Source organism: Leptonychotes weddellii, chromosome 14 (assembly GCF_054177405.1).
Source record: "Leptonychotes weddellii isolate Sample4059 chromosome 14, ASM5417740v2, whole genome shotgun sequence".
NCBI classification, from domain to species: Eukaryota; Metazoa; Chordata; class Mammalia; order Carnivora; family Phocidae; genus Leptonychotes; species Leptonychotes weddellii.
The window spans coordinates 55,593,527-55,620,645 of NC_138382.1; the positions used below are offsets into that span (position 1 = coordinate 55,593,527).

The 27,119-nt window shown below is 34.3% G+C and overlaps 1 protein-coding gene across 1 annotated transcript; it reads left to right on the forward strand.

Annotated features, from left to right (window-relative positions):
* The first annotated feature begins 18,057 nt into the window (after window positions 1–18,057).
* OR13D1 (olfactory receptor family 13 subfamily D member 1) lies at window positions 18,058–20,048 on the forward strand. The gene is given in 2 exon segments (XM_031031278.2): window positions 18,058–18,568; window positions 18,571–20,048. Coding segments are annotated over 2 exon segments (951 nt in total). The 5' UTR covers window positions 18,058–18,252; the 3' UTR covers window positions 19,206–20,048.
* The last annotated feature ends 7,071 nt before the right edge of the window (window positions 20,049–27,119 follow it).

The window sequence follows — 27,119 nt, forward strand, 5'->3', positions numbered from 1 at the left end:
ACTCTAATGGAGGCAAGAGTGACAAATGAATTTTTTAAAAGTGTCATTATAAATGTCCTTACACTTCAGAAAAAAAGTTATCCTATTTAAAATGAAAAACTTTTTAATAGATTGTTTACAACTCCAACAAGGGAGTAATGAAAAATAAATTTTAATGGTCCCTTTGAAACTTAGTTTCCTATACTGAACAGTTAACAGTTAACAATGTTTCATTGTTATTCCTGGGGGATAGGAAGAACCAGAGAGGGAAGCAAGTTAAAGTATCAGATGATTAAGCAAATTTAAACTCTAAGTAATGAGGAGAAAGTTATAAATAAACTTCTGTCACATAATATGTTTTCTTCTAAAGTCTTCCATCTGTTTTTAGCTATTTCTGCAGGAACTACTGGTTCCTGTGACATGTGACATAGAATAGACCACAGCAAAAGGATCTTTGTTATTCCTACGATATTTTTCTGCAGTCTCACATTCAATACCCACCCACAAAGCCATGAAGATACTTTTGATAATGCCATTCCTCTACATTCAAATGATAATCACCTATATAGCTTGCAATGTTGTTCTTCAAACAACTAAATTATATAATTACTAACATTTCTCAGGACCTATTCTAATACAGAACTGTAATAAGAACTAAGGTTTTGAAGTTCAACCCAAAGAAATAAAACTATAACTTGAATGAAAGAAGGAACTCTTTCTCTATGTTACTCATATTCCTACACAGATATGGGATTTAAAATGATTAAATTATGATATACTATTGATTAGAGACTATCTAAATTAATAGTAGTTACATGGTGACAATGACTGATACAGGATATCAGTATTAATATGTAGGCACAATGTACATTATTGGTTTGTTAAAGAAAAAACTAGGACTTTGGCCAATATAATTAACACTACTGCAATTAGTGAGAAAGAGCTATTAAATATAAATTTTATGCTTCAAATCTAAAAGATTTAATTTTCAAAGGATTTTGAATGGTACAATAAACTGTTGCCTCAGTGTTCAGAGCAGTGATGAAAGAAATTATTGAAGTAGACTAACAAGACTATACTATACAAAAGACTGTCATTTATGACAAACAGAATATTTATCATATTAATCTTTGTTAAAAATGAAATTCTGTCTTCATGGCAAATAGTTTTTAATCAAAACAAGCCCAGCATACTATTTGAGATTAAAAATCCATGAACATGAAGCAAAAGCAAATTATAGAAGAGAAGAGAGATAAGCGACAAAAATAATCATGTAAAAGAAGACAAAATTTTAAGAAAGTTCTTATGCTCTGTTTTTTCTAGTGTCAGGTTAAGGTAGGGAATTTCACTGCCTTGTCTTACCAGCTATGTTAAGTCCAATGATGAAATAAATCATAATAAATTCTAAGCATAATGATACAAGAGTATGGTGTGCACAGAGTTACATTTTCTTTCAATAAGTATATAACTTGTTAGTATTTTCCCTTAATATCATCTCTGTTTTCAAAACATAAAATACAGAATTTTCTTTCACTTGCCTTTTACAAAATAAAGAGCATGAACCCTAGACTATGGTTCTTTGTATAGTTGCTACAGAAGACCTCTTCCTGATTTTTCTTTTGTGTGTATCATACATACATATCATATCTATACCTTATTTTATGACTTGGCAGGAACACTAACACTTCACATTTTAAAACATAAAGTTTTTCATCAATATTAAATAAATGAGCACTAATATTTACAATAAAGCAAAATATGTTAGCAAAGCTAATACTGGTAATAAAACATGGAAGTGGGTCTAAAAAGAAGTATTATTTTACACAAAGAGCATTTACTATAGTTTTTAAAACAGGAAGTACAGTCTGCTTTTAATAATAAGCAATCCTATTATATTTTAAGAGTGGTTTGTTATATGCATCAATGAATAAAATAGAAATGGAATCAAGAAAATAGAATTCAGATGACAATAGAATCATATTTTCAAATTTCTGAAACAAAATGACTGTAAACTATAAAGTAGCTAAATTATCTTTCAGGACTAAAGACAAATAACTTTCCAGAAATTTTTTTTTATCATCCATAGAAGTTATTGAATGAACTATTTTTTTAAGATTTATTTATTTATTTGAGAGAGAGAGCACATGTGAGCAGTGAGGATGCACAGAGGGAGAGAGAGAATCCTGAAGCAGACTCCCCATTGAGCACAGAGCCCACACAGGGCTTGATCCCATGACCCCAAAATCATGACCTGAGCCAAAATCAAGAGTCTGATGCTTAACCAACTGGGCCACCCAGACACCCCGACTGAGTAAACTATTAAAGAATGTACCTAAGAAAGAAAAAAATTCAATCTAGATGGAAAGAGTGGAATAAAAAAAAAAGGCAATAGTCAACAAAGAATTAATAAATATATGAATTTATAAAATTACTGCCTTTACTTTAAAAAGGCAAAAAATGCAAATTTAAAAACAAGGTCATGGAAATAAAATTCTAGAACGCAAAATACAGAAGATGATAAGAGAGACTGGCAATCAGAAGTAAATGTTCTAAGATCCTTGTGGTTGTTCAGGAAAACTAAAGTATGTTAGTTACGTTTAGACTTTGCGATGTTAAGCAAACATCTTTAAAAATAAGTGTCAAGGTGCTTGGGTGGCTCAGCTGGTTGAGCACCTGACTCTTGGTTTCAGCTCAGGTCATAATCTCAGGGTGGTGAGATAGAGCCCCACGTCCAGCCCCATATAAGGCTCTGTGCTGTCTGCCCACCCCCTGCTCGTGTGCTCTCTCTCTCTCTCCCAAATAAATAAATTAAATATTTTCAAAATAAAACAATAAAAATAAGGGTTAATACAAAACAACAGAAACAAGATATCAAATTTTCAGGCCAGTCAAGAAAATAAAGAAAAGTTCACAATCTAACAGAAGTCAGGAAAGTTGGAAGAAAAAGCAGCAAATAAAAAAGTATAATAGAAAACAACAAATAAGGAAAATAAGATTAAAAATATATATTTGAACACATTAGTATCCATCACAATAGTTATGTTAAACATACCAATTAAAAGACAAAGATTCTCAGATTGGATTCTCATTAATCCCACTGTATTTTATTTATAAGGAAAGCATCTAAAACTTGACAAAAGGAGGTTGGAAGCAATGGAGTGGAAAAAGTCATCCAGACAAACACCAACCAAAAGAAAGTTATTGGCTTAGAGTAGACAAAATAGGCCTTGAAGCAAAAATCAAAATAGCAGAAAGACCAGAAAGAAAAAATAATCTTCAACCTAGTCATACAAACAGCTTTGAAATAAAGAAAACAAAAATCCCCAGAATTAAAGACACAAATTTTGTAAAAACACTAAGTAAAAGTAAGTGATTTTAATACACACCTCTCTCAAACTGATAGGTATAAAAATGTGAAAATAGAAGATCTGAATTCCATAGTTATTAAGATTAATTAAAATATATAAACAGGAAGATATATATTCTAATATATAAATAGATAATATGTTAAGATCTATACAATTCTATATTCAAACACTACAGAACACACATTGGTAATACAAAGCAACTCTTAATGAATATTAAAAAATTAAAAACACTCATCCATAATTTCTAGTTAACACACAATAGAATTAATTATTAGTAACAAAAAATAAACCCCAAATATTTTATATTTAGAAATTTTGAAATGTGCTTCTAAATAATTCATTGGCTAAAAAAGAAATCATGATGGAAATTACAAAATATTTAGAACCTGACAATAAAATTACCATCAAAACCAGTTAATGCAATTTAACTCTAGAAGGAAATATATAGGCATAAAATAAATTGGTATTTCAGTCTTCAATATAAACATGAAAATAAAGATTGAAAATTAATGCACTAAGCATTCAATTCAAACATTACAAAAAAATGAAGAACAGAAAAAAATACTAAAGACAAGGAAGTATTGAAATAGTTGCTTAGAAAGATGCCAGGACATTATCATAGGGTTTCACTTATTTGTGGAACATAAGGAATAGCATGGAGGACATTAGGAGGAGGAAGGGAAAAATGAAGGGGGGGAAATCAGAGGGAGAGATGAACCATGAGAGACTATGGAGTCTGAGAAACAAACTGAGGGTTCTAGAGGGGAGGGGGGTGGGGGGATGGGTTAGCCCATAATGGGTATTAAGGAAGGCACTACCGCATGGAGCACTGGGTGTTATACAAAAACAATGAACCGTGGATCACTACATCAAAAACTAATGATGTATTGTATGGTGACTAACATAACATAACAAAATAAAATTTAAAAAAAGAAAGAAAGAAAGATGCCAGAACAAATAGTTTCCCTAGAAAATTCTAATAAATTTTTTAAAACAGAAAAACTATCAAATCCATTTGTTTCAGAAAATTGGCTCATTTGGCTCAGTTGGTTAAGCCTCTGCCTTTGGTTCAGGTCATGATCTCAGGGTCCTGGGATCAAGCCCCACATCAGGCTCCCTGTTCAGCGGGGCGTCTGCTTCTCCCTCTCCCTCTGTCGCTCCCCCACCCCGACTCTCGTGCTCTCTCTCTCTTTCTCTCTCTCTCTCAAATAAATAAAATCTTTAAAAAAAAGAAAATAAAAAAAGAAGATCTTCACAAACTAATAGTTTGAGCCTAGTATAAGGTGAAATAAAAACTGCACAAGAACAATAAAAGAAAGAAAAATATATGTCACTCTACTACAAACATTGATATAAAAATCCTATATAACATACTAACAACATAAGCCAGCAATGTATAAAATAGTTAAAAATCCTAAAGAATATATTAACAACATAACCCAGCAATGTATAAAATAGTAATACCTAATGTCCAAGTAAGATTTATCCCAGTGATCCAAGGAAGTTTTAACATAATAAAACATGGTGATATAACTCACAATATCAATTAAAGGAAAAAAAAAAAACATGCCCATTTCAGTAAATGCAGAAAAAGCATCTGATAAATTCAATATGCATTTATAATTTTAAAAAAATCTTAGCAAATTAGAACAGAAGGGAACTTCTTCAACCTGATAAATGATACCTATCAAAACCTCACAGCAAATATCACAGTTAATGAGGAAATATTAAACATATTACTTTTAATGTTCAAAATGAGATTTTAAAATGCCTTTTTTGCCTCTTCTATCAACACTGGACCAGAGTTCAACTTTAAAAAGAGTAAAAAATAGAATATATAAGGTTTACAAAGGAAGAAATGAAGTTATCACTTTCCCATACAAGGTAATTGTCTAATAGAAAATGAAGAAAAGTTACAAACAAATTATTTGAATTAACAATGGGGTTGCTGAGTCTAAAGATCAATATTTAGAAAATCAATTGTGTTCCTTGTACCGATCACAACTCTATATTTTATACAGAGAAGTTAAATCACTATGGTGTACACCTGAAAATAATGTAACATTGCATGTCAATTATACTCAAAATTTTTTAAAATCATAATTAAAAATTTTAAATACATATTTTAAAAAGAATCTCACAATAACGACATATATGTCAAGTGCCTATGAATAAATCTAAGAAAAACATCACAAGTACTTATGAGGGAACTTATAAATCTTTATTAAAAAATAAAATAGAAATGGGGCACCTGACTCTTGATTTCAGCTCTTGAGATCATGATCTCAGGGTCATGAAATCGAGCACCATGTCGGGCTCTGCACTCAGTGGAGAGTCTGCTTAATATTCTCTTTCTCCCTCTCCCTCTGCCCCTCACCTGGCTCATGCTTTCTCTCTCTCAAATAAATCTTTTAAAAAAATAGGAAGCCTAAATAAGCAGGGAGCTATATTTTATACATAGTTATGAAATTCAAAAATATTTATCCCCAATATTCTCTCTAAATTTAATAATATAATTCTATCAAAAGTCTAATGGAGGGGCACCTGGGTGGCTCAGTCTTTAAGCGTCTGCCTTCAGCTCAGGTCATGATCCCAGGGTCCTGGGATCGGGCCCTACACTGGGCTCCCTCCTCAGCGGGAAGCCTGCTTCTCCCTCTCCCACTCCCCCTGCTTGTGTTCCCTCTCTTGCTGTGTCTCTGTCAAATAAATAAATAAAATCTTTAAAAAAAAAAAAAAGTTTAATGGAATGAGTTTCTTTCCCCTCTTTGGATATTGTTAAGTTGATCCTAAAATTTACATAAATGAATAAAAGATCTAGAGTTTATTGCAAGAACAATATTGCAAGAAAATATTGCAGAATAAGAGTAAGAAGATGGTAGCTAATATATTACATATCAAGACTGATTATAAAGTTGTAGGTATTTAGATAATGTAGTATTGGTGAAGACAGAAAGACAACAAATCAATAGAATAGAGTAGAAAATCCAGAAATATCCCAGGCATCTCTAAGAGTTTGACAACAGATATCATCAGAGGGCTTGATAACTGATAAGGCATCGTAAATCAGTACATAGCAAACAGACTATTTGATAAATCATGTTCGGTTATTGATTATTCATATTGACAAAAAAGATAACTATATAGATGCCTACCTTATACTATACCACATATAAATTCAAAAAAGATTTAATAGCCAAATGCTAAAAAGCAAAATTTTAGAATGTCTATAGGAAATTATGAAAGAATATTTTTATGACATACAAGCAGTAAAAGTATTTGTTAAACAAGCTAAAAAACAAAAAGAGAAAATGAGAAATTCAGCCTCCTTGAAATTAAATGTTCTATATGACAAAAGACACCATTAAGAAGGTTTGAAAATTAGACATATATGGGAGACTTTATCTGTAGTACACAAAAACAAAAAAGGATTAGAGCCCAGAATATGTTTCTAAAAAACACAGACATCCAATTAAAAATATAGCAAATTCTACACCCAAAGTTCTACAACCAATATCAATAAAAATATGAAAGGATAATCAAATCAGAGAAATGAAATATTTATAAATGTGACATTGCCCACCTAAAACACAGTTAAATACAAAATTATGAAAATAATATGGAGAAACACAAAATCTAATTCATTGCAACTGGGAGTATGAATTAACGTTTTGAAGAGCAAACAAGCGAGACCAGTGGAGGTGATCCCATAATTCCACTTACAGGTTTGTACACAAAGGATGAAGAAAAAGCTAGTCTGTGCCACCATCTAGTGGCCTCAGAATATAATAGAAAATATGATTCCTTCAGCAATGTTTACAAAGAACTCTTGAAAGTACCTGCACAGGGATGCACCAACAACTTACAAACATGTAGAGTTTATACATGTAGATAATGCCCCCACTACTCTATTGGGCCAACATTTGGCTCCACCTATTTGCTTCCTTCTACAGATTTGCATGAACCTAATCTCGCAACAAAACCAAACAGAGAAATCTTCAGGCAATGTTTCATATCTACCCCATATAATTTCCAAAACCCTTCAAATAATATCTACTTTATGTGAGGCTTAAAGAATGCTTCTCCAAATGAATCAGGCTGGATTGTTAATAATTCAAAAATTGGCCAATACTAAGTATTGACAAGAATATTGTGCAAAAGGAGCTCTCATACACTTCTATTAGGGTGCAAAATTGGAAAGTTAGTAAAGATTAATGTATATCCCAAAATAAAAGAAACCATTAAACTTTTAAAAACTGTTAAAATAAAAACTAAACATTACAAAAAAAGAAAAGATGAATATGTGTATACACTATGACACAGAAATTCCTCTCCTATGTACACTCTCTAGCAGTGGTTCCTAACCCCATAGGATACCTATGAATAAAATTCAAGGGGACTGGTAACTTAGATGGGAAAAAAATATATCTTTATTTTCATTAACCTCTAAATGAAATTTAGTAGTTCTTGGGGACAGTTTTACATAGAGTTTACCAAACTTTCAAGCTACAGATAGTCGTCATTTTATTCAAGTTATTTAGCAAAAACCAGAGCAAAACCTACCCCATCCTTTTATTTTTATCTCAAAACCAGATAAAGACAGTACAAGAAAATATAACTTTTTATTTTATTTCATTTATAACATAGATGTGTAAATAATACATAAAATATGAAATAGAATGTTCTAATAATGACAACAATTGGATCAACCATAAACTCTAGGCAAAAAAAAAATTTTACAACTTCCTGAAACCAGGATCTCAAAGAGATATTTGATTCCCCATGTTCATTGCAGCATTATTCACAATAGCCAAGATGATGGAACAACCTAAATGTCAATGGATGGATGAATGGTTAAAGAAAATGTGGTATATATACACAATGGAATATTAATCAGCCTTAAAAATGAAGGAAATCTTGCCACATGTGACAACACGGATAAAGTTTGAGGACCTTACGCTAAGTGAAATAAACCAGTCATAAAGGACAAATACTCTCTGATTCCATGATGAATCTAAAATAGTCAAACTCATAGAAGCAGAGTAGAATGGTGGTTGCCAGGGGCTGATGGGAGGAGTAAATGGGGAGTTATTATTCCACAGATATAAAGTTTCCGATATTCAAAATGAGTAAGTTCTAGAGATCTGTGGTACAACATTGTTCCTATAGCTAACAATATGGTGTTGTGGACTTAGAAATTTGTCAAGAAGGGTTAGATCTCATGTTAAATGTTCTTACTACAATAATGAAGATGTGGTATATATATAGTGTGTGTGCACACACACACACACACACAATGGAATATTACTCAGCCATAAAAAAATGAAATCTTCGGTGGAGCTAGAGAGTATTATGCTAAGTGAAATCAGTCAGAGAAGGACAAATACCCTGTGATTTCACTCAGATGTGGAATTTAAGAAACAAAACAAATGAGCATGGGGGAAAAGAGAGAGGAAAACCAAGAAACAGACTCTTAACTATAGAGAACAAACTGATGGTTACCAGAGGGGAGATGGGTGGGAGGATGGGTGAAATAGGTGATGGAGATTAAGGAGTGCACTTGTGATAAGCACTGGGTGTTATATATAAGTGTTGAATCACTAAATTGTACACCTGAAATTAATATTATACTGTATGTTAACTAACAGGAATTCAAATAAAAAAAATTAAAGATTTAAAAAATAAATAAAAATAAAACAAAACAAAACAAAAAAATACCTTCCTGAAGTGGCCAACAGCATCCAGACAATGAATGGGGGCAGTCAACACTTGTAAGAAGGAACAGCACTAGGTGAGTTTCCCTTTTAGTGGTTTTAAGATAAGGGAAGGACAAAGTCCTTCTACAGGGTAACTAAAATTCAGATGGAAGATGCAATCTCATTGACTTGAAGAAACAGAGGAGAGTTTGGGAAGATCATAGCAGTTAAAAATTTAGAAGAAAAAAAAAACACAGAAAAAAGAACTAAAGAATGGGAGCCCCAGATTTCTGTATAACCTCTGCCTAAATACTGGCTAATCCCTAAACTACACATAAGCATAGCTAAGCCTAAAATACCTGAGCAGAGATTTCAGTGGCTGCCCACCTCAGAGAAGACAAGATTGAAATTTGAGCCCTGCCAAATTACTGCCCCCTAAAACAAAACACCAATACTTGTGGCAAATTCAATATCCAGGGACACCTGGGTGGCTCAGTCAGTTAAGTGTCTGCCTTCGGCTCAGGTCATGACCCCAGGGTCCTGGGATTGAGTCTCATATTGGGCTCCTTGCTCAGCGGGAAGCCTGCTTCTCCCTCTACCTGCTGCTCCCCCTGCTTGTGCACTCTTGCTTGCTCTCTCTCTCTAAGAAATAAATAAATCTTTTTTAAAAAATTCAATATCCAAAAATAGTTGCAGAGAGTTCTACTTTAACAAGCTCTGAAACTTTGCCACTCCATCAAGAGGTAGAGTCTTTTTCATTTTTTTTTTATGTACCTCCACAACATGGAGTGGATATATTTGGCATCGAACTTTAGCAAAGGTCCTGGCACATATTGGAATCTTAAAATATGAATAGAATTGTATTCTTCTAATAATTCTGGAGTGCTGGAAAAATAGAAGTGTAGATGGAGTTTTAAAACACAAACCTGGAAGTGCACAGCAAGGTCAAGGGCCAGTAAGTTGTTAGGAAGTAAGTGAAGTTGAGGGGACAGTTGGGAAGCAATGGCAGGAGAATGTTGGACACTCCTTGAGGTGTGCATCCCTTTAGCTCACAGGGAATAAAATGAAGGTAATCTGATTCCAGTTCTCCAACCTTGTCATCCATTCAAAAAGCCAAAAAAGTGAAATATTACTGAGATTCCAGCAAAAAAATGTTTTATTTCCACTTCTCACATGTTTTTCCTCTTTATCAGTTAAAGATATTATGAAATTCATTAAAACTGCCTAATATGGGAAATACATACACTATATTGTTAATTTTTTTTAAAGATTTTATTTATTTATTTGACAGAGAGAGAGACAGCTAGAGAGGGAACACAAGCAGGGAGAGTGGGAGAGGGAGAAGCAGGCTTCCCGCCGAGCAGGGAGCCCGATGCGGGGCTCGATCCCAGGACCCTGGAATCATGACCTGAGCCGAAGGCAGGCGCTTAACGACTGAGCCACCCAGGCGCCCCTATTTGTTAATTATTAAAAAACATAATAAATCAAGAAATGCAGCATGTTCTTATGCACATAAATATAGTATGTAAGTAGATAATATGTCAAAATATTAGTATTTGTTCTATAATTATGAATGACTTTCATTTCTCCCTTTGGATTTTCTGGACGTCTCAAATTTCTGTACTGAGTATACATTATCTGTATAATCAGGGAAGTAATAATTTAGAGGAGAAAAATTATTGTTCAGTAAGTATAACCAGTTCTTGAAACATCATCCCTAATGTACCTAAAAATTACAACCTTCTATATTATTAAAAGAAATCACTTCTGGGATTACAAAGTCTCTTAGAAGAAAACAAAGGAGGATTTAAATTCGTTACCAGAACGATGGGTGGGGCCCCTGGAAATAAATATTTAGGGCCCAGAGGTAGGAAAGTACTTGTGTGACATATTAATTTACTACTGCATATATATTTATAACATGATGTTTTTCCTTCTCCCTCATCACTACTAATAGTTGTGTGTGATTATGGAATACTCAACATAGGTTTTAGTTGGCTTTAGCTCTAAAAGGAAAACTAAGAAGTCAGTTCATTGAGGAGGAGCAGCAAATTGTCACAAGAAGTTGGTGAAACACTGATGAAAAACAAAGGAGAATGTTTTCCTTGCTTTGAAAACTGATATCACAATTAGCCATGCTATCTACTGTAGATCGAGAAGATGAAAATCCTATACTGAAGATTTAATGGGGAACATTAGGACAAAGGTGAGAAGAGGTATTTCCAGAAAGGAAAAGATGAATGGGAACTGGGAATTATGAATAATTTATTTTATTTTAAAAGTGCTGAATAAGTGCAAAAATTAAGGAATTACTGGGTGAAGAAAATATCATGGATATACATGAACATCATAGATGTCACTTCCCCTTATCATGGAAAATGAAAGAATACCATCCCAGGCATTCAGATTAACGAACATGTGCTATGCATTCAGTCTATGCCAGTGACTTTCAAGTACGTCACATTAATCCTCAAAACAACTCTAAAAATAGGTATCATCACCCCATTTTAAATGACACATCATGCTGTGAGATAATGTTTTGCACAAGATTTATAGAGCCAATATGCCAAATAGCCAAGATTGAAGTTTAGGTCCTTCAAGCCAAGTGCTTTCCAGTAAGACACAGTGTGTCTCTTTAGCAGCAGCTAAGGGGACACAGGAGTAAGAGGACTGGGACATAGTAGGCTTCCAGAGACAGAGGGCTATGCACTGTACTATATAGCTCTGCAGATAGTCAGAGCATGAAGAGGATGAGCTGGGTGAATTGATCCCAGCAGTGAGCCTAGCTCGTTGAAGCTCCCAGCAACAAAGACGTGTTCTTTGTTTCCACACAGAAATGAAAATGAGAAAACCCAGGATAATTCTCAACACCATGTAAGAAATGAAAAGAAGCCTTGCTCTAACTAGAACACTATTGCTCATTATCAGCAATCTTGGGGCTGCTATTTATTTGGACAAGCACTGGAGATCTAGCACATCAGGGATGTCTGATACCATGAAGAATATGTTGTTTCATAAACAGGAGGGGAAACTAGCTGAAGCAGGAGCTGGATGCAATAGTGCATTTTGTTTCCTTCTGAGGGGAACGAGGCACAGCCTGTTTCAAGAGGTTCCTCAGGTTAAAATCAGGAAGTCTGGGTGAGTACATGTGCTTTACAAACTTCTACTCTTTTTTCTTGGTAAACATGGGAGAAAGGTGAATGCTTCATGATCCAAGTCCTCAAGCAGGGTTTGCTTTCCTTCTACAGGTAATCTCCGAAGATGAGCATCAATCTAAGGACAGACACTTTGGAGAGAGATTGACAAAAAACAGCCAGGAAAGAAACTGAAACTTTACCTCTTTTGGTAGAAATAAAGAAGCTGCGGTAATAGTAATCACTAATATCCCACACACTCCTCACGTTGGGTCTCTCCTCTGCCTTATCTTTTTACTGTGTGATATACTTGCTTGCCTCATAAGGTACATCTTATCTATACTGCCCACCTGGACCATTCTAACTGGTGACCTCTAGAATCCTATTCCAAGAATTGGAACTGTTTCAGTGAGTCTGCTCAGGGTGCATATATTTGTGAAGTAATTGCTTGAAATCAAAACATTAAATGGCCTTAAGTCAGTCTGTGTAATAAATCAACAGAAAACTTCTCTCCAATATCCATTAACTGTTCTTACCCTTTCTTGGGTTTTAATGAAAAACTGAGGACAGATTTCCTTAAATCCTTGCCATGGTTTCCTTAAAAGGAATACTTTAAAATACTTCTGATTTTTAATTAAGTTTTTATTTTAATTCCAGTATGCTTAACATAGTGTTCTATTAGTTTCAGGGGTTCAATATAGTGAGTCAACAATTCTACACATTACACATTACTCAGTGCTCATGATAGTAAGTGTACTCTTTTATCCCCATCACCTGTGTCACCCACCCCTCCATCCACCTCCCTTCTGATAACCATCAATTTGTTCTCTATAGTCTGTATCTTGGTTTTTCTCTTTTATTTTCCTTTGCTCATTTGTTTTGTTGCTTAAGTTCCACATATGAGTGAGATCATATGGGATTTGTCTTTCTCTGACTTATTTCACTTAGCACTATATAGCTCTATCTATGTTGTTGCAAATGGCAAGATTTAATTCTTTTTTGACTGAATAATATTCCATTGTGTGTGTGTATATATTTATATTGATGGTATATAATCATGTGGTATATATACATAAATATTCTTTATATATATATACCACATCTTCTTTATCCATTCATCTATCAATGGACACTTGGGCTACTTCCACAATTTGGCTATTGTAAATAATGCTGCAGTAAACATAGGAGGGCACGTATCCCTTTGAATTAATATTTTTGTATTCTGGGGGTAAATGCCCAGTAGTGTGATTACTGGATTGTAGGATGGTTCTATATTTAATTTTTTAAGGAAGCTCTTACTGTTTTCTGCAGTGGATGTACCAGTTTGCATTCCCACCAATAGTACATGAGGGTTCATTTTTCTCCAATCCTTCCCAACACTTCTTATTTCTTGTGTTTTTGATTTTAGCCAGCCTGACTGGTATGAGGTAATATCTCATTGTGGTTTAGATTTGCATTTCCCTCCTGATGAGTGATGTTGAGCCTCTTTTCATGTGTCTGTTGGCTATCTGGATGTCTTCTTTGGAGAAATGTCTGTTCATGTCTTCTCATTTTTAAATTGGATTATTTTGGGGGGTGCTGAGTTGTATAGGTTCTTTATATATTTTGGATACTAACCCTTTATTAGATATGCCATTTCCAAATATCTTCTCCCATTTGGTAGGTTTTCATTTAGTTTTGCTGATTGCTTCCTTCACTGTGGAGAAGCTCTTGATTTTGATGTAGTCCCAAATGTTTGTTTTTGTTTTTATTTCCCTTGCCTCAGGAGACATATTTAGAAATATGTTGCTACAGCTGATGTCACAGAAATTACTGCCTGTTCTCTCTTCTAGAATTTTTATGGTTTTATGTCTCACATTTAGATTTTTAATCTATTTTGAGGTTATTTTCATGTATGCTGTAAAAAAAAAAAGGTAGTCCAATTTCATTCTTTTGCATGTAGCTGTCCAGTTTTCCCAACTGAACTTTGGTTAAGTTTATTCCATTTGTTGAAGAGACTTTTTCCCATTGCATATTCTCTCATGTTTTGTCAAAGACTGATTAACCATATATTTGTGGGTGCACTTCTGGGTTTTCTGTTCTGTTCTATTGATCTATGTATCTGTTTTTGTGCCAGTACCGTACTGTCTTGATGAATACAGCCTATAATAAATAACTGGAAGTCCGGAATTGTGATGCCTCTGGCTTTGCTTTTTTTTTTTTTTTTTTTTCAATGTTGCTTTGGCTATTCAAGGTCTTTTGTGGTTCCATACAAATTTTAGGATTGTTTGTTCTAGCTCTGTGAAAAATGCCGCTGGTATTTGATAGGGATTGCATTAAATGTGTAGATACCTTTGGGTAGTATAAACATTTTAACAATATTTGTTCTTCCAATCCATGAGCATGGAATATCTTCCCATTCCTTGTGTCATCTTCAATTTCTTTCATCAGTGTTTTATAGTTTTCAGAGTATAGGTCTTTCACCTCTTTGGTTAAGTTTATTCCTAGGTACTTTATTATTTTTGGTGGAATTGTAAATGGGATTGTTTTCTTAAATTCTCTTTCTGGTTCTTCATTATTGGTATATAGAAATGCAACAGATCTCTGTATATTGATTTTGTATCCTGTGACTTTACTGAATTCATTTATCAATTCTAGTAGTTTTTGGTAGTCTTTAGGGTTTTCTGTATATGGTATCATGTCATCTGCAAAAAGTGGAAGATTTACTTCCCCTTTACCAATTTGAATGCCTTTTATTTTTTGTTGTGTAATTGCCTTGGCTAGGATTTCCAGTACTGTGTTGAATAAAAATGATGACAGTGTACATTCTTGTCTTGTTCCTGATCTTAGGGGAAAAGCTTTCAGTTTTTCCCCATTAAGGATGATGTTAGCTGTGGGTTTTTCATAAGTAGCCATTATTATGTTGAGATATGTTCCCTCTACACCTACTTTGTTGAGGGTTTTTATCATGAATGGATGTTTACTTTGTCAAGTGCTTTTTCTACATCTGCTGAAATGATCATATGGTTTTTATCCTTTCTTGTATTGATGTGATGTATCACACTGATTGTTTTGTGAATATTGAAACACCCTTGCATACTGGCAATAAATTCCACTTGATTGTGGTGAATTATTTTTTTAATGTATTGTTGGATTCAGTTTGCTAGTATATTGTTGAAGATTTTTAAAATACTGACTTTTACAGACATAAAATATATATGCTTCATGTTTTGAAAATTTGGGGAAATGAAGAAAAATTAAGAATATTAATAATGCTTCCAAATGCATTTCAGAGAAAACTAGTTAACATTTTGCTGTGGCTTTTTTTCAGCCACATATATACAAATAGTAATCATTTATACTGCTATATGCTTCCTATTTTAATGTAACATTATACCATGAGCATCTTCCCTTCCCTTTACTCTTCTCCAAGATTACAATTTTTATTGGTTGTATAACATATGAAGGTATGTCATCTCATGAATATAGAATGACCCATGATCAACACAAACCAGACTTCCAGCAACCTAAAAGAAAAATTGCTGCAACTGTTCAAATCCTGATCAAATTTGAAACATGAAAGGACATGCAATAAAATATCAATAAATAAATATCATTTATTTCTCTTATTATTTCTATTTGGTGGATCATTCAGAAGAAAAAATGTTGAATAATAATAATAGTGCTAATACCAATCTTTGACGACTTTTACAAATACACTCCAGAGTTTCACCATTTTGAATTATGTGGCCCAATGATTTGATAGAGATGATCTTTATTATATTAATTATGTATCATCCCATATCTAGATTTCTAAGAGATTTTACTGAGTATGGTATTTTATCAAATGCTTTCTGGCATCTTATTAGGTGAACATGTGTTTTGGTTTTTTGCCTAATTGTTTAGTGTATTATATTGATAGATTTTCAAGTATTAATTTGGACTTTCACTAATTCATGAAATAAATTATATCACTTTAGTATACAGTTTGGATGTACTTTATTGATGAATCTTAAATATATGCATAAGTAATACTGATCATAGTTTTCTTCTATCCTTGACAATTTGGAATAACAGGCTATTTTAGTTTGATAAAATGTTTTTGTAAAATATTCCATATTTTTTCACATTGAAACATGTCATATAGCACAGACATTGTTTCTTGAAAAAGAAACAATTTTTAACAATTTTTAACAATATTTTCAGCTTGAAATAAGCTTAAAATAACTCATAAGCATTCTGCATCCAGCTCCATTTTGAAAACCAAGTTCTCATAAGGGGATCTCTATTACCTATGATAGTACATAAAGCAGAGTATGAGCTGTGTAGATGAATAAACAAAGGATTCTATGAGAGACATTACATACAGAGTGCTGTGACACTACTTACAAGGGGCATCCTCCTCACAAGAGGAGGTGAGATTGTTCTCCTAGGAAAGGTGAAGTCTAAGTTAGGAGGGGTCGTTCTAGCTTAAGAAAGCAACATGTACAAATGCATAAGAGGGGAGCCTAGGTGGCTCAGCCCGTTAAGCGTCTGCCTTCGGCTCAGGTCATAATCCAGGGATCCTGGGATCGAGGCCCTAGTCTGCTTCTCCCTCTTCCTCTACCCCTTCCCCCACTCATGCTATCTCTCACGTGCTCTCTCTCAAATAAATAAATAAAATCTTTAAATTAAAAAATGCATAAAGAGTATAGTATTATGGGGAGACTGAAAGAAATAGCATGGCCTCTGCAGAGCATTTAGGGTGTTAGTGGTGCCTCCAAAATTTCTACAGAAGAATCAAGGGGTAACAATGTGATTGGTGGAGAAGCTAGAGGACTTTTCTTGAAGTTGTGTTGCATAGGAAGCACATTGTTTTACACGGATTATATTTTCCTATTAAAATATTTTTTGTGAGGGGCGCCTGGGTGGCTCAGTTGGTTAAGCGACTGCCTTCAGCTCAGGTCATGATCCTGGAGTCCCGGGATCGAGTCCCGCATCGGGCTCCCTGCTCGGCAGGGAGTCTGCTTCTCCCTCTGACCCTCCCTCCTCTCATGCTCTCTCTATCTCATTCTCTCTCAAATGAATAAATAAAATCTTTAAAATAAATAAATAAATAAATAAATAAATAAATAAAAATAAAATATTTTTTGTGCAGTTGCTGATGAAGATCATGAGGAAACAAAACCTCCCTTGACACCACCATAGCAGAAGAAATGGCAAAAGTGAAAGCAAAGGTAACTGAAGAAGTTCAGATAGGCTCACCTGACAGGTTGATTTGGTGTTTCTGGTAAACTTACTGTTTCCGTTTTCTCTTGTTTTGACCTAAATTCTGGTAAGAGGCTTCCTTCATCTGGGACCTTTTTTGAACACAGAGAAAGACATTGCTCTTTCATCTTTGTGTGTATATATGTATTATGTAATATACTATATTACATAGAGTATATATAGTTATATATTATATATATGCCATGTTGGAACCACCCATTGTTGTAGGTGCCTAACATTTTATCTAAGTAGATTCTAATGACAACTTAACTAATAATTATTGCTTTTTCCCAGTTTACTATGAGCTAAGACCCTGAAAAAATAAACAGTTTACTAAAGTTACACCCAGGTTAAATGATATGGTGCTAGATCTACATAATCTTTTTTTTTTAATTTTTTTTATTTTATTATGTTATGTCACCATACAATACATCATTAGTTTTTGATGTAGTGATCCACGTTTCATTGTTTTCGTATAACACCCAGTCTACATAATCTTTTAAATAGAGACCAGCTTCATCAGAACAGCTTTAATTTAAAATTTTCCATTAATAAAGACATCCTTATATATCTACATTTGAAAGCAGTTTGTCCTAAATTTTATTTGGCACTTTCCAGGAGAATTTTTGGCCTTGACTATGTTGCTGTGTAGTCCTCAGATGTTCTGGGTTTCTCCAAAGCCTTACTACCATCCATCATGAATAAAATAAATATCATATCCCTCCTCTTTTGATTCCTAGGAGTGTTTCAAGATGAATCAAATGCAATATTGGAAGTGAAGGTGTACTAAAAATCTACATTATAAATTTAAATTTCCCTGAGTCTTCTCCTTTTCTAAACACTGAAAGTGACATGGAACTCATGAAGATGGGGAATTACTCGCCTGTGACCGAATTCATTCTGGTGGGACTTTCCCAATACCCAGTGCTCCAGTTTTTCCTTTTCATGCTCTGCCTCATCATGTATGTGATAATTCTGCTGGGAAATAGCCTCCTCATTATTATCAGCATACTGGATTCTCATCTCCACACCCCCATGTACTTCTTTCTTGGAAACCTCTCATTCCTGGACATCTGTTATACATCATCATCCATTCCTCCGATGCTCATCATATTTAGCTCTGAGACAAAATCCATCTCCTTCATTGGCTGTGCTCTGCAGATGGTTGTCTCCTTGGGTTGGGTTGCACTGAATGTGTCCTCTTGGCTGTGATGGCCTATGATCGGTATGTGGCCATCTGCAACCCACTGAGGTACCCCATCATCATGAGCAGAGTGCTTTATGTGCACATGGCTGCATGGTCCTGGATCATAGGCTGTCTGAATTCCTTAGTGCAAACAGTCCTGACAATGGTGTTGCCTTTCTGTGGGAATAATGTCATCGACCATCTTTACTGTGAGATCCTGGCCCTTCTTAAACTCATCTGCTCAGATATTTCCATGAATGTGCTTATCATGACAGTGGCAAGTACTGTTTTATTGGTGATTCCTCTGCTGTTAATTTTCATCTCCTATGTTTTTATCCTCCGTTCCATCCTTAGAATTAATTCTGCTAAGGGGAGAAAGAAAGCTTTTTCTACCTGCTCAGCCCACCTGACTGTGGTTATCTTATTCTATGGTTCAGCCCTTTTTATGTACATGAAGCCCAAGTCAAAGGACACCAAAGTATCTGATGAAATCATTGGACTGTCTTATGGAGTGGTAACCCCGATGTTGAACCCCATCATCTACAGCTTGAGGAATAAGGAGGTGAAAGAGGCTGTGAAGAAAGTCCTGAGTAGATATCTGCATCTGTGGAAAATATAAAAGGTCTTCAGGCATGTGATATCCTCAGTGTGAGACCAGATCAGATCTTTTGTGTTCACAGATGAAGTCACCGAACCCAGTGTTGAGAGAACGTATCTGCTCGTAAGTCCAAATACAGGACTTAACGTTCTTTTCAACACAGAATTCTCATGTAAGCCTTCTGAATAGTGTCAAGTCTGCAGTTTCTAGTTGTATGCAGCTCTGCCATTTGGTCCCATACAGGGCACATGGCTTTTCCTCAAAATAAACCTCTCTTTCCTTTCTCTCTCTCTCTTGTTTTTCTCTCTTCTCTTCCCCATTTCCTCCTCCTTCTTTTCCTTTCCCCTTCTCCATCTACTTTGTTTCTCTACCTTCCTTCTGTTTTCCCGGTCTCCTTTCTCAGTCAGTTTGAACTGAACATCTATTATTTTGTTGTCTAGTATCCCCTATTCTGGTAAAAGAATGCACTTTTTCTTTTGACATTCAACAGTACCACTCTCTGAGTCCATGTGTGCTGGATGGGGCTGACCCTACCCTCTAGAAATAGTGGTACAGCTTGAAACAAAAGCAAATCCCTCTAGTTACAGTGATTCATTTAGCGTAGCAGGTGAGGTCTGCCAGGCTAATCAAACTCAATCCAAGAATGCTGTCTCAATCTAAGAGGCACTCTTCCTGCTGAGATTGCTAAACTGGTAAAATGTGAACCTGGGCCAATCTCTGTCAATAAGAGCAGGGAGCCTATCTGAGAGGCAAAGAGGTGTTGAGAGAAGGAGGAGAGTGTGTTGTGTGATCCTACTATTTTTAGTCCTTGATCCAGCTGTACCTAATGTCAGTTCACAATTATTCTTTTTAGCTATAAAAATAAATTACCCTTTTATAAAAAACTAATTTTGAGTTGAATTTTCATCACTTACAATCATATAGTCTTAACTAAAGCATTTCTTTGTACTCCCTCTTTCCACTCATATTTTTGAGGCTAAATACTGAGGATATGTTCCCTAAGTGGTCCCAAGTTCTCCAGCCTTCAGGGGCTCTCTCCTTCCTTTAACAACTAAATAATCTAATTTCTATTCTGTGTGCCTACAGGCATTCCAGTCACCTACCTAATAATTTCTGAGGAGTGTTTACATTTTCCTAGTTTGTGGTTTTCATTTTATGTCAGACTATTCCAAATTTCTTTATCATTCCTCTCTGATAATTTTGCATACCTCTGTGTTGTTTAAGCTCTCAACAATACATTTTGCCCACAAAGAATAAACATAAATCTCCTAAATACCCACATTCAAAAGACCACTATGTTTAACACCTTTATTTAGGCTTGAAAATAACATAAAGGGACCATGATCACTATGAAAAATAAATCAGTATTAAATATTACTGTTCTTGGTATCTATTAGCCATCCCCCTTCACATGGGCCCTCTAAAGTCCATTTTCGTCTTTAGCTCCTGTCCTGCTACAAGATTGATAGTTTCTATTCATTTCCTTCCTCCATAAGAATCAGCATTTCTCTCAATAAAAATGAATGGATATGTAACTCAAAGCACTCCTCAGCATGGTCCTTCTCAAAATGGAGAGTGAGCTTACCCCAAAAGCTTACCCCAGTAGACTGCAGCATCTACTCTTAGAGCTACAGGAAAGAACTTCAGGAATTTTTTTAAAAAACAGTGCTTCCTCACCAGCAATGATTTAGAAATACTGAAGCCCAATATACAACCACCTTGAATGATATGTTCTGTTTGTGAAAATACATCAATACACTTCCAATAAAAAGCCAAAGAAAGAAAGAATCCAACCATTGCCTGCCCTCTATTATTAGTATTAGAAGTATTATTACAACCTGGAATCCACATAGTTCATTCTTAACAAAGAAACAGAATCCAATAATCTAAAGGTGATGGGTATTAAAGAGGGCACATACTGAATGAAGCACTGGGTGTTATACGCAAACAATGAATCATGGAACACTACATCAAAAACTAATGATGTAATGTATGGTGATTAACATAACATAATAAAAAAATAAAATAAAATAAATAAATAAAGTACTTTTAACATCCCCTATTCGGGTTTCCTAAAAACTTCCAATACCACAGCAATCTAATAAAAGGTCCATTTGCATTACAGCCCACAACTGCTTTGGGGTATCTCTTTCCACCATTTCCTAAAACCCAGTCTTCCTGCTGTTTTCTCCCTGTCTTTTCCCCCCATCTCACCCTTCCTTAATCACAATAGCCTCTTTCAAGTAAAATAAGAGTCTGTCCTCCAAGGGCAAGGGACTTGGAGAAAGATGGGTTTTGAAAGAAGAAATAGGGATCTAAGTTATGTGAAAACAGTTGTTAAAATTCCCAAGAATTTTTGTCCTACTTATGTCACCTCTTATTTTCATCATGTTTCACAAATGCCACTTTTTTACCACTTTAACAGCTCCTCCAGGAAGAAACGGTTTCTTCCCCTTCTTCTTCCATTCTTCCATAGATTTTTAAGTGCACTTCTATTACACTTCTTATTGCAGTGTATTTTATGTATTCGATATGGCATAGTTAAAAATAAAAAAAACACAGGGCTTTTACAAACTCTTAATTGTCCAATTTACTAAGATTATAAATTTAATCTATTAGATTCTTCATTTGTCCTGACATAAAATGTGGAATTCAGTCTCTAAATAGTGGAACTGTTATTCAGAAGGTTTTATGAGTATTGAATAAGAAAAATAAAAAAGCAAAATGTCTTATTCAGTGCTTGGCTAATACCAGGCAATGAATAACATACTCTCCCCTTAGTTTTTCCAGGACATGTCTGACTCTTCTAATAGACTGTGGGCTCTCTGAGGGTAAGATATGAGTAATATTTATTTTAGGGCCTTGCTGCCTAGAAGAGGCATTCATTCAGCATTTATAAATACATGAATGAATGAACATGCGATTGTCTTCTTATTCTGCAGGTAAACAAGCTGATTTGTCATTGCCTAACTAATCCTCATGACTGCTGCCTCTGCATCTTTGCTGATGCCATTATCTCCATCTAAAATTGCCCTCATTTTAACCTATCTATAAAAATTCAAAGTGCCCCTCAAAAAAGTTTCCTCTGACTTAAAGCCTTTTATTATTGTGCTGACAATATTCTACCTCTTCTACCAAGTTAAATTCCTATAGCAATCTATTTCAACTTTGGGGTATTTATTATGTGAAGATATATTCCCGTTGATTATGTACACAATATATTGGTTGTTTTATTGAAATGTCATTAGAAGCAGAACCTGTGGGGAGAAAAAGAAGATAGCAGCAAGGAAAAATGAAGGGGGGGAAATCGGAGGGGTAGACGAACCATGAGAGACGATGGACTCTGAAAAACAAACTGAGGGTTCTAGAGGGGAGGGGGGTGGGGGGATGGGTTAGCCTGGTGGTGGGTATTAAAGAGGGCATGTATTGAATGGAGCACTGGGTGTTATGCACAAACAATGAATCATGGAATACTACATCAAAAACTAATGATGTAATGTATGGTGATTAACATAATAAAAAAATAAAATAAAATGCTTACAAAAAAAAAAAGGCAGCAGAACCTGTGAGTTATTTGTCTTACTAGTCCCACAAATATTAACAGAGTGGGCTTCAATCAATACACTGATAATTTGGATTTTGCTTTTTGTATAAAGTCTATTAGTTTTTAAAATAGAGTTTTCATACAATATGGGCAGTATACTGTTATATGTGACACATACAACTAACAATAATCCTGGTTAAAATAATATTCCATCTGTCATATATATGGTTTTGTTCATTCTAGGCATCAGAAGTTTGATTGTAATAAATCACATAGAGTCCATGTAACCACTGTACATACATATAATTCCTTAATTAGTTTAATGAGCTTATAGCTTGATAATGACAAAATTAAAAGATACTGATATACAGAATACTGACTCCTACATATGTCCTGAGATCTAATCTAATAAGCATTTCAAATATAGTATGTCCAAAACAGAAATCTTGGTTTTTCCCACCCCCAAACTATTTCTCCTCATCCTCCCCATCTCAGGAACTGGGCAATGCCATACACTCACATCCAATCCACCACCAAATCCTACCAACTCTATCTTCAAAATTTACTCTGAATCTGACCACATCTATTGCTACCACTCTAGTTCAAACTACCATCATCTCATCTAAGCTACTACAGTGGCTTTCTGAATCACATCCCTGTTCTACTTTGGTTTTCCTACAATCTATTCTCTGCACAGCAGCCACAGTGTTGTTTCTAGAAAAGTATATACTGAAGTTCTAGAACAGGTAAAAATTAATCAGTGGTATTTTTAAAATCAGAACAGTGGCTGCCTATGTGGGAGAGGGATTAAGCTGAGTATCTACTGGGTCGGGGCATGAGAGAACTTTTCTAAGGTTATGTTTATGTTCTATGTCTTGATAGGAATTTGAGTGACAGGCATGCATATGTCAAAACTACGAATATCACATTAATCATTATATCATGATTTTAATGTATGTAAATTTTAAATTAAAAGAGAACTGTAAACACATATAAGTTTAAACTCTAGCTAATGATACACGTGCTGAAGTATTTAGGGAAAAAGGTAATGACGTCTACAGTTTATTCTGAAAGGCATCCAAAAATGACACTGATTTAATGGGGGAACAGAAAGATGAACAGACACTTAGATATTAGATTTATTAACACTTAGATTTATTAACAAATTTAATAAAATGTTGGTAGTAAAATCTAGTTAGTAAATGTATGATGTTCAAAGTAAAATTGTTTGTTTTGCTTTATGTTTGGAATTTTTCATAATTCAATGGTGGAAAAAAATTATACAAAGCCTGTTAGAATACAGCTCTTGAATACATGTATCAGTGAATGAGGCAAGGGTAGAAACTGGATAAAAAATAGTACTATTATAGGGGCACCTGGGTGGCTTAGTCGTTAAGCTTCTGCCTTCGGCTCAGGTCACGATCCCAGGGTCCTGGGATCAAGGCCCGCATTGGGCTCCTTGCTCCGCGGGAAGCCTGCTTCTCCCTCTCCCACTCCCCCTGCTTGTGTTCCCTCTCTCGCTGTCTCTGTCTTTGTCAAATAAATAAATAAAATCTTTAAAAAAAAAATAGTACTATTATAAATTCTCTTAAAATTAATGTAGGAAGAAGTTCCACTATTTTAAAAAGGCAAACTTTTAGTAAGTTATTTACAACTATTACAAGAGAGAAATTAAAAATAAATTTTAATGGTCTCTGTGAAATTTAATTTTCCATACTGAACTCTTAGGGTTTCAGTTGCAATTCTTGGCGGATGGATGCAAGGAGAGGAGAAAGAAAGGGAAGAAAAGAAATATATCAGAAGATTTACCAGAATGAGGCCCTAAGGCAATAAGGAAAAAGGAAACAGCAAACATTTCTGGCATGATGTGTTATTGCCATATTCCTTCATGTGTTTTTGGCTATTTCTGAGGGGACTACTAATTCCTTGAGAATGTCAGATTGCACAGACCTTAGCAAAAGAAATTTAGTTCTTTCTACACTATTTATTCTGCAATTACACCTTTTCAATATGATTAAGGCCATAAAGTTTTAAATGCCATTCCTATATATTCACCTAATAATCACCTATATATCTTGTAACATCACTATTCTTAAAATGATCAAGGTACATAATCACTCACATTTCCCAGGGTATTTTTTTGAAATGGAACTTTACTAAAAATTAAGAAGTTGAAGTTCATTCAAACAATGACAAACTATTTCTTTTCTATGCTGCTCATATTCATACCAGATATGAGACAAACATTGACCATAAATGTGAGGTACTGTATGTTAAAGACAACATACATTAATAGTGGTTGTATTATAATAATGATTCTGGTGATTACTGAATATAAATGTTAATGTGTATGCTATAATGCATAAGATTATTTAAAAACGGAAAATTAGACATAACTCGATGTAATACACACTATTGGTATTAGTGATAAAAGGAATATTGAAAATAAATGTTATACTTCTCAACAAAAGGTTTAAATTTCATAGCATTTTGAAAGATAGTGTAAGTGCACAAGTCAGTGCCTGAACAAATGAAAGAAACTATTGAAGTGAACCAGTTAAAACAACTACAAGGACTATGTATCATACTGATCTTGGTTCAGAATGAAATTATGTTTTCATAAAGAAATAAATGCCTGTAAATTTAGATATCTTTGTGTTTATTGTCCTTAATTTTTCATACAGTACATTAAAATTCAGGAACATAAGCCAAAAAACTTAAAAACTTCCAGTGAAAAAGAGACAAATACCAAAATAATTATATAAAGGCACAAGGCAAAATAGATTTTAAGGGAGTACTTGTATCGTTTCTTGGCCTTTTGGCTAAGATCATGTGTAAGGGAGTACTTGTGCTCTATATTTCTTAGGTTTATACTAGCCTAGGAAATTTTACATTTTAAAACTACTTGTCGGGCGCCTGGGTGGCTCAGTTGGTTAAGCGACTGCCTTCGGCTCAGGTCATGATCCTGGAGTCCCGGGATCGAGTCCCGCATCGGGCTCCCTGCTCGGCAGGGAGTCTGCTTCTCCCTCCGACCCTCCCCCCTTTCATGCTCTCTCTCTCAGTCTCTCTCTCTCTCAAATAAATAAATAAAATCTTTGAGAAAAAAAAAAAACTACTTGTCTTACTATAATGGTGAAATCATTAGAAGTCCTAAGAATGTGCAGATGTATACAGTGTGTGCAAAACTGCATTATGTTTCAGTAGGTATGACATTAGTATTTGCCTTAAATTCCTTCTCTAAGATGTCAAATTAGGAAATCCAAAATGTACTTCTTTCTTTTCACAGTACAAAAAGAGAAATGATAATCCCTAGAATAAGGTTCTCTGTAAAGATGCTGCAAAAGATATCTTCCTCTCTGTTCTTTCATGTGTATAATATAGTTTAGATTTTTATAGTATGACTCACAAGATGCACTTAAATTTCAAAATCTAAAACTTATGAAAAGTTATTTTGAATTAGTATTTTTAAAATGTGTGATATTTACAAGAAAGGAAATCACTTTCTAAAATTAATATACAATAAATGTATAAGCATGTTTATAATTAGGCACGATATGAGTAAAATGAGTGCTAGAAAGGAATTATGGAAATTGGTCTAAGAATGTCATGATGCTTTCCACATAGAATATTTATTTAAGTTTTTCAAGAATGAAACAGTCTGTTTTTTAATGATGATCTTATTATATCATAATGTCATAAAACATATATTTTTCTCAAATGCTTCAAAATTAAGAATAGACTAAAGCTGACATCAGTGAGAATAGAGGCCCAAAGTCGATGAAATATATCTTCAAATTGTTCAAGCAAAATAACTGAAAACCCAGAATTTTGTATTAAACTATCTTTTGAGAGGCAAAATAAAGACAGTTTTAGAAAAAATGAAGAGATTTTTCCAAAGACAAGCAAGAAAGAAATTGTCCCTAGATGAAAGAAATGGAATGAAAAAAACAACAGCTAATAAAGAAATTGGTAAAAACATGAGTGAATCCAAACTGCCACTGTAAAAGAGAGTGAAAGAGAGAGAGCGAGACAGCACTTGCAATTGGGGGGACTTAAAAACAAGGTAAAAATGAAACAAATAATATGGAAGATGATGGGAGGGATTAGAAATAAAAAATCAACATTTTAAGGTCCTCGGTATTATTCAGGAGGATTGTAGAGATATTAAGTAGAGATTATGTTAAGTTAAACATACATCTTAAAAAATTATGGTAATCATACAAGTGTGCCTGTGTGTGTCACTCTGCACTCAAACAGTAGAGAATGTTTTTAAATACAATAAAATATGTTTATAAAGCTTATGATGCATTATAAAAAGAACCTAGTCTCAACAAATACAAGACAATTAATATCATTCAATCTATGGCCATAATGCAACATTAGAAATCAAT